Genomic DNA, 8,273 nt, shown 5'->3' on the forward strand with positions numbered 1-8,273 from the left:
TAGAATTGGCGCACCCCCAAGGTGACATACTAGGCTGAATGAACCCTTTATCAAGGAGTTCCTGAAGCTGCTCCTTTAACTCCTTCAACTCCACTGGTGTCATACGATACGGCGAAATAGAAATGGGCTGAGTGCCTAGCACCAGGTCAATAGCAAAATGACTATCCCTGTCCGGTGGCATGCCTGGCAGGTCTGCAGGAAGCACATCGGAAAAATCCCTCACAATTGGAATAGAATCAATACTGGGTGTCTCAGCTCTGACATCGCTTACAAAGGCTAGATATGAAAGACATCACTTCCTAACCATATGATGGGCCTTCAAGAATGAGATCACTATACTGGTAACATAATTAGTCAAATATCGCCACTCAATCTGTGGCACACCCGGTATAGCCAATGTGACTGTCCTGGCATGACAATCCAGAATAACACGAGACGGAAATAGCCAATTCATGCCCAAAATGATATCGAAATCCACCATACAAAACAATAAAAGATCCACTAGGGTCTCCAGACCCCCAATAGTCACCATACACGACTGGTACACTCGGTCTACAACAATAGTATTGCCCACTGGAGTAGATAGATGAAAAGGTGAAACAAGAGACTTACAAGGTGTATCCAGATAACAAGCAAAGTATGATGACACATAAGAAAAGGTGGAACCGGGATCAAATAATATAGAGGCATCTCTGTGGTGGACTAAAACAATACCTGAAATTACGACATCTGAAGCAGCAACATCTGGTCTACCTAGGAGGGCATAGAAACGAGCCTGACCACCACCTGATCGACCTCCCCCTCTAGGGCGACCCCTAGCTGACTGACCTCCACCCCTAGCTGGCTCGACGCATGGTGAAGTAACTGGAGCTGAAGTCGAGGGTTGACCCTTCTACTGACACTGACCATCATAAAGACGAGGACACTGCCTCCTCATACGCCCAAACTCTCCACACTCAAAACGACTCACCGGTGCTGGAGATGGGGACTGAAGGGAACCCCTAGCGTCGGAATGACCAGTAGAAGGACCTAGCGTGGAAGAACCCTGAACTAATGGAGCACGGGACGAACTCTGGGCTGCAAGGGAACTAAATGATGAGTGGACCTGATGAGAATTGTGAGAACTATGACCCGATGATGCCTCACGATAACCTGGGCGAGCTGAATGAGCCTGTTTGAATAGGCGGCCTCTGCCCTGCTGGAACTAACCTGTCGAAGGAGTACCACTATAACTACCAGATCCTCGAGGCCTCTTGGCCTCCCTCTCCTCGTGCTCTTGGCGATGAACAGAATCAATCTCTCGAGCAATGTCTACAACCTCCTCAAAGGTAGCACCAATCACCCTCTCTCTGGTCATAAGAATACGAAGTTGATAAGTGAGGCCATCAACAAACTTCCTAATCCTCTCTCTATCTGTCGGAACCAACCAAATAGCATGACGTGATAACTTAGAGAACTGCATCTCATATTGCATCACAATCATCTCTCCCTGACGCAACTGCTCGAACTACCTGCGCAGCTCCTCTCGGCGAGATTGTGGCACATACATCTCTAGAAAGAGAACAGAGAATTGTAGCCAAGTAAGGGGCATTGCACCATCAGGCCTACGCCTCTCATATGCCTCCCACTAACTGAAGGCAGCCCTAGAAAACTGAAAGGTGGTAAAAGCCACACCACTTGTCTCTAGAATACCCATTGTACGAAGCATCCTCTGGCACTTATCTAAGAACCCCCGGGCATCCTCGCCCTCTCCACCGCTAAAAGTCGGAGGCTTGAGTCTACCAAACCTCTCTAGTCGACGTTGCTCATCGTCCGATATAACTGGTACCACATACTCTTGAGCTGGTGCAACCGGCTGGGCTGGAGGTGCCCCTAGTGTCTAGAGTCCCTGCACAACCTGTTTAGGTGTACGAACAACGAGAGTCTTGGTACCTCCCCCGGCCTGAGAAGTAGTTGCGGCCGTAGTAACTGATACCGCCTGAGTCAAACTGGTACACACTGATAAGATTTGAGCTAAAGCCTCCTAAAGGCCTAGAATCACAATAAGCATAGTCGGTGCTTGAGCTGGAGCTGTTGTAGCATCCACAATTGGGACCTGATCCTGAATTGGGGCAACAGGTGGATCTGCAGGTGTTGCCCTAGCTTCTCTGCCGCTACCACGGCCTCGACTGCATCCTTGGCCTTGGATGGCCCCAACTGGTGGTACAGGCGGTCGTCCATCCTGTCTGGTAGCATATGTCCTCACCATATGTGAGAGAATGGAATAACATAAGTTTAGTATTCAGATCAACAGATTTGCACGAACAAAAATTTCAAGAATATAAAGTTTTTCCTAAAGGTTTTGCAGCCTCTCGAGGATAAATATAGACGTCTCTGTACTGATCTGTGAGACTCTACTAAATCGGCTCATGACTTGCGAGACCTATGTAACCTAGGCTCTGATACCAACTTGACACCACCCCAAATACCCGGTCGTGATGGTGCCCATCACATTATTAGGCAAGCCAACCCAAACCATTAATTACAACAAATTCCTTTTATAAAGTCATTTTTCTAACACAGGTTGAAATACCAAATTTCTGGAATAAGTGTTAAAAAAACAAAATTTAAGCGGGAGTAAAAATAAACATGAACTACACAGCCCTAAATATCTGGTATCACGAGTCTAGAGCCTCTACTACATAACTGACTGTCTGATACAACATAAGTCTAGAAAATATGGAAAAGAACAAGATAGGAAGGAGAAAACAGGGATGCGCACGCCATGCAACTACCATGAAATCTCCGGCAATCTCTGGATCAGCTGAGGACCCTCACTCTACCACTCGAGCACCTGGATCTGTACACAAGGTGCAGGGAGTAACGTGAGTACGTCAACTTAGTAAGTAACTAAAGTAAATAAGGTCTGAAAGCAGTGACGAGCAGTTAAAAATCATATAACTGAATAAACAACAGGATAACAAATCCATTTCACAGTTTAAAACTAGTTTTGTCGTAAAATTATCAACTTCAGTTTAAACATTTGAAATCATATACTTAGCAATTTTTCCAGTAGAGGCTTTTTTTTAAAAAAAGAGTGAAATCAGTGAAAATATCTTAACTGGGCCCCTCGGACAAGGTATCACTCAAAATATGGCCTCTCGGGCAGCCTCTCAATCACTCGTGACTCACTCTCGTCACTAAGTACTCACACTCAGCACTCAGGCTTATTAATATTTCATTATAATACATATCATAGTAACCGCTGCGGCATGTAATCCGATCCATAATTTATAGTCGACTACGCTAACTGGGGGTGTACAGACTCCGGAGGGGCTCCTACAGCCCAAGCGTCATATCACTGCAGCGCGCAGCCCAATCTAATATATATATCACTGTGGCGTGCAGGCCTATATATATATATCATAGTGGTGTGTAGCCCGATCCATAATATATATATATATATATATATATATATAATATCCTCACTATTAGGTTCTCATCCTCTCTTAGTCATTACCTTCACAGCTTCTCAGGCACAACAATAGAAATTAGGGAACTCAGCCCACACAATCTTCACAATTAGAAGTGGAGTGATAAAACTAGTTTTAAACTTTTAAACATGTAAAACATGACTGGGGATATGCTTTTAACAAATAAAGTGAGGAAACACAGTAAAAATGCCCCTAAGGGTCTCAACAGGTCGGCACAAGGCCCCAAACATGGCAGACGGCCTATAATATAGTATAAATGACTAAAGTACAGAATAATGTAAGATTCCAAATCAAATACGTGGCTTAATAGTCGCTACTAGACATGCCAAGTCACAATCCCTCCCGGTGCACGCCCACACGCTCGTCACCTAGCATGTGCTTCACCGAATTTATCAAAACAAGTCAACTACCGGGGTTTTGTACCCGCAGTTCTAGATTTACAAAGGTTACTTACCTCAAACCGGTGAAAATACTACTCTACGAAGCCTTTTCCCCTCGAATCGGTCTCCACTCGTGTCGTATCTATCCAAAATCAGAATCACGATATCAAAATATGCTAAGGGAACGAAGCCCAACCGAAAACAATCAAATAATACCAAAAATCCCGAAATTGGCCAAACTTGACCCCCGGGCCCACGTCTCAAAACTCGATAAAAATTACATCAACAGAATACTTATCCTACCACGAGTCCATACATACCAATAACACTAAAATCGTAGTCCAAATTACCCCTCAAATTCTCATTTTGAAGTCTCTTAATCTCAAGCCCTAATTCTTCAATTTTTGGCCTAGATTCTATGATTTACTAGGTAGACTTCACATTAGAATCGAGTTTTAAGACCAAGGATCTTACCTCCAAGTTATTCTCCTTGAATCCCTCTTCAATCCCATTCAAATAGCTCCAAAAATGACCAACAATGGAAAAAATAAACCCCACATCCGCGGACAAGACGAACTTTAAAACCTTCTACACAGGCCTGAAATCCTTCTTTGCGAACGATGTCAAAGCCTCGCGTTCGCGAAGCACAAATTAACTTTGACCAATTTTCCTCTTTCGCAATCGCGACATCCCTATCACGAATGCAATGCTTTTCTCAGACCAACCTTTGCGATCGCGTTCTGCCTCTCGTGAATGCGATGAATAATATCCACAGAAGCTCAGCTGCCCTTTTGGCTCTAAGCGAACGCGACACCTCCCCCGCGAACACGATGCACAAACCCTCAGTCGTTCGCGAACGCGTAGCCTTCCTTGCGAATGCAAAGACTTAAATTCCACCTTCCTCAACTGACTCTTTGTGAACGCGAGGGTCCACTCACGAATGCAAAGAGTAAAATATCTGCAACAGCTGAAACCAAAATCTGCAATTTTCTTCAACTTAAAATAATCCATTCAACCCTTCAAAACTCACCCGAGGCTCCCGGGACCTCAACCAAAGGAACCAACATAACCCAAAACCTTATTCAAATTTGTACCAATATTCAAAACACCTCAAACAATATCAAATCAACAAAACCACATCGAATTCAACCCTAAGTTTCCAAAAACCTCTAAATTTCACTTTTGATCAAAAACCTGACCAAACCACGTCCGAATGACCTAAACTTTTGCACACACGTCCCAAATGACACAATGAAACTACTGCAACTCTCAGAATTCCATTCTGACCGTTATATCAAAATCTCACCTATCAACCGGAAATCGCCAAAAATTCGATTTTGCCAATTCAAGCCTAAATCTACTCTGAACCTCCAAAACTCATTCCGGTCACGCTCCTAAGTCCCAACTCACCTCCTGAAGCTAACCGAACTAACGAAACTCACATCCAAGACCTCTAACATACATGTCAGCATCCGGTTGACTTTTTCAACTTAAACTCACTCTAAAGAGACTAAGTGTCTCAAACCTTACCAAATCCTTTCCGAACTCGATCCGACCGACCCGATACCATATAATACGGATAAAGCATAAAGAAGCAGAAATGGGGGAAACAGAGTAGTAACTCATGAGACGACTGGCTGGGTTGTCACACGACCCTTGCATCTAGCCACTTGATCACCTCCTTTTTGACAACCTCTTGCATAGCCTCATTCAACCTCCTTTGATGTTCCATGGAAGGCTTGGCATCATATTCAAGTATAATCTTGTGCATGCAAAAGGTTGGTTTTTTTCTCCGAATATCAGCTAGAGTCTATCCAATTGCCTTCTTCCTTCTTTGGAGCACCTCCAGTATGGCATCTACCTGCATGTTAGTAAGACAAGACGAAACAAGAACAGGTAAAGTTGAACTAGGGCCTAAGAATTCATACCTGAGGTGTGAGGGAAAAGGCTTCAACTCTAATTGAAGATCCAAAGACAAATTACGGGCTCATAGGAATAAGAACCCATTACGTGCAAAGCATTGACACACTCCACCCTACATTCATCCTCATTCACATCAAGGTTCAACAATACCGCTTCTAAAGAATCCTCCACATTGACTATGGCACTAGTATCATCAACTATCACCTCCATGACATGATTCGCAAATGAGCACACTTCAGTACTATTTGGCTGCCTCATTGATTTGCATACATGAAAAATAACTTTTTCATCACCCACCCGAAAGGTAAGCTCCCCTGCTTCCACATCAACCAATTCCTTCCCTGTTGCAAGGAAAGGTCTTCCCAATATTATCGGCACCACATAGTCAACTTTGCAGTCCAGAATCACAAAGTTAGCAGGCAAAATAAACTTGTCCACCAAGACAAGAACATCATCAATAATACCAAGCGGCCTCTTTATTGTTTTAGCTGCCATTTGCAATCTCACTGAAGTAGCTCTCGGTTGACCAATACCCAAAGTCTTGAACACGGAATAAGGCATCAGATTGATACTTTCTCCCAAATCACACAATGCCTTTGCAAAATCAGCACTCCCAATGGTACATGGAATGGTGAAAGCGTCGGGATCTTCAAGCTTTGTAGACATCGAGTGCACAATTGCACTTACTTGGTGAGTCATTTTGATGGTCTTGCAATCCATAGATCTCTTTTTAGTCACCAAGTCTTTCATAAACTTGGCGTAACCCGGCATTTGCTCAAGAGCTTCCACCAAAGAAACATTGATCGACAAGCTTTTAATCATCTCAATAAACTTTTTAAATTGGTTTTCATTCTTTTGCTTCGCAAGTCTTTGAGGGTAAGATGGAGGAGGCCTTGGCAAGGGCATCTTATCTTGGGCACTATCGTTTCTGGTATGTCTATTACATATTCCCTAGATGGGTTCACGTCATCTTGAGTCTCCACCTCATTATCATGAATATCAATTCTCACTTCCGCAGTCAAATTCTCTTCACTCACTTTCTCATAAACTATAGGAACATCATCATCATGCACTTCAACTTCATCACTCACAACTTCCTTTTGCTTGGAGGTATTCACAACACGACCTCGATCGCTTCTTGTGATCACTACCATTGCATGCACAGTATTGTTCCCACCCTTTGGGTTTACCACCATATCACTAGGTAGATCCCGCTTAGGGAGAGTATTCAAAGATTGCGAAATCTGGAAAAGTTGAACCTCCAAATTTTGGATTGAAGTATTATGGGATGCCAACTGGGCATCAGAGTCGGCATTCTTTTTCATCATTTGTTCAAACATTATCTCGATCTTTCCTATCTCATTGTTTGACAAGCTAGGACCTTGGGACGGACATGGAGGCGGGTTGTTTGGTTGTTGATACATCGGAGGTTTTTGAAAGCCTTGCCCCCGATTTCATTGATGTTATTATTCCAACCCCCTTGGTTGTTGTTTCCTCCCCAATTGATGTTGTTGCCACTCCAGTTGACCTGGTTATTCTGGTTGTCCCAATTTTGATTGTTGTTCCTCCAGTTGCTATTTCCCTGTTGGTTTTGATTTCCCCAGTTTCCTTGGGATCTCCATTGTTGTTGTTAGTTAGGAGCATTGCCCATTTGTCCTTGGTAATTATTCACGTACTATACTTCTTCACTTTGCTCAGCATACCCAACATCTTAGTTGAAGCCACTGTTACCCTACTCATATTGATTTGGACTACCTTGACCTTGTTGACCTTTTTGTCGCCTCTTGTTGACCAACATGTTGACACCTTCCATAGAATTTACTTGTCTCGGTGCTTGAACTTGTTGCAATTGAGCTTTTTTCAATTGGTTCATTGTTGTAGTTAACTCTGCTATCGTCTAGCCATGGTCGTGGAGCTTTTTGTGCAGGTGAATGACAGTCGATCACCCTGTGGTACATTGGCTTGACTTTGTCAAACTGAGGAAGTATCTGCCATCTCATCCAAGATCTCACACGCCTCAGCATAAGGTGTGTTCATAAAATTTCTCCCTGCTAGCTAGTTCACTACACACTGATTAGTCGTGTTAATGCCATGGTAGAATGTCAGTTGGATTAGTGTTTTGGTCATGTCACTGTTCGGACATTCTTTCACCATTGTCTAATACCTTTCCTAGATCTCATGAAGTGGTTCATTAGGTTCCTGTTTGAAGGCCAAGATCTCATCTCTCCAGCATCCAACCACTTGATGATCTCTTTCTTGACCACCTCTTGCATAGCCTCATTCAACCTTCTTTTATGTTCCACGAAGGGTTTGGCATCCTCCTCCAATATGATTGTGTGTATGCAAAAGGTGGGGCTTATACCTCGAATATCCGCCAATGTCCAACCTATTTCCTTCTTCCTCCCTTGGAGCACCGCAAGGGTGGAATCTACCTACAAGTTAGTTAAGCACAAGGAAAGAATAATAGGTAAAGTGGAATAAGGGCCTAAGAACTCAT

General features: G+C 43.5%; 1 protein-coding gene across 1 annotated transcript; it reads right to left on the reverse strand.

The window, feature by feature from the left end:
* Nucleotides 1-5,663: 5,663 nt before the first annotated feature.
* LOC138879482 (uncharacterized) lies at nt 5,664-7,116 on the reverse strand. Its single transcript, XM_070159094.1, has 3 exons — nt 6,721-7,116; nt 5,837-6,370; nt 5,664-5,714 (listed from the first exon to the last, which is right to left on the reverse strand). Exons 1-3 carry the CDS (start codon nt 7,114-7,116, stop codon nt 5,664-5,666), a joined length of 981 nt encoding a protein of 326 aa, XP_070015195.1.
* Between the last annotated feature and the right edge of the window lie 1,157 nt (nt 7,117-8,273).

This window comes from Nicotiana sylvestris, chromosome 10 (genome assembly GCF_000393655.2).
Source record: "Nicotiana sylvestris chromosome 10, ASM39365v2, whole genome shotgun sequence".
NCBI classification, from domain to species: domain Eukaryota; kingdom Viridiplantae; phylum Streptophyta; class Magnoliopsida; order Solanales; family Solanaceae; genus Nicotiana; species Nicotiana sylvestris.

Excerpts from the sequence above, each read along its gene's own strand:
- LOC138879482 (XM_070159094.1), bottom strand. The coding sequence starts at position 7,116 with ATGTTTGAACAAATGATGAAAAAGAATGCCGACTCTGATGCCCAGTTG. Across the intron at positions 6,371-6,720 it reads TGAACCCATCTAGGGAATAT|GCATTGTGTGATTTGGGAGA; the intron begins GTAATAGACATA and ends GATTTTGCAAAG. Across the intron at positions 5,715-5,836 it reads GTTCTTATTCCTATGAGCCC|GTAGATGCCATACTGGAGGT; the intron begins GTAATTTGTCTT and ends ACTAACATGCAG.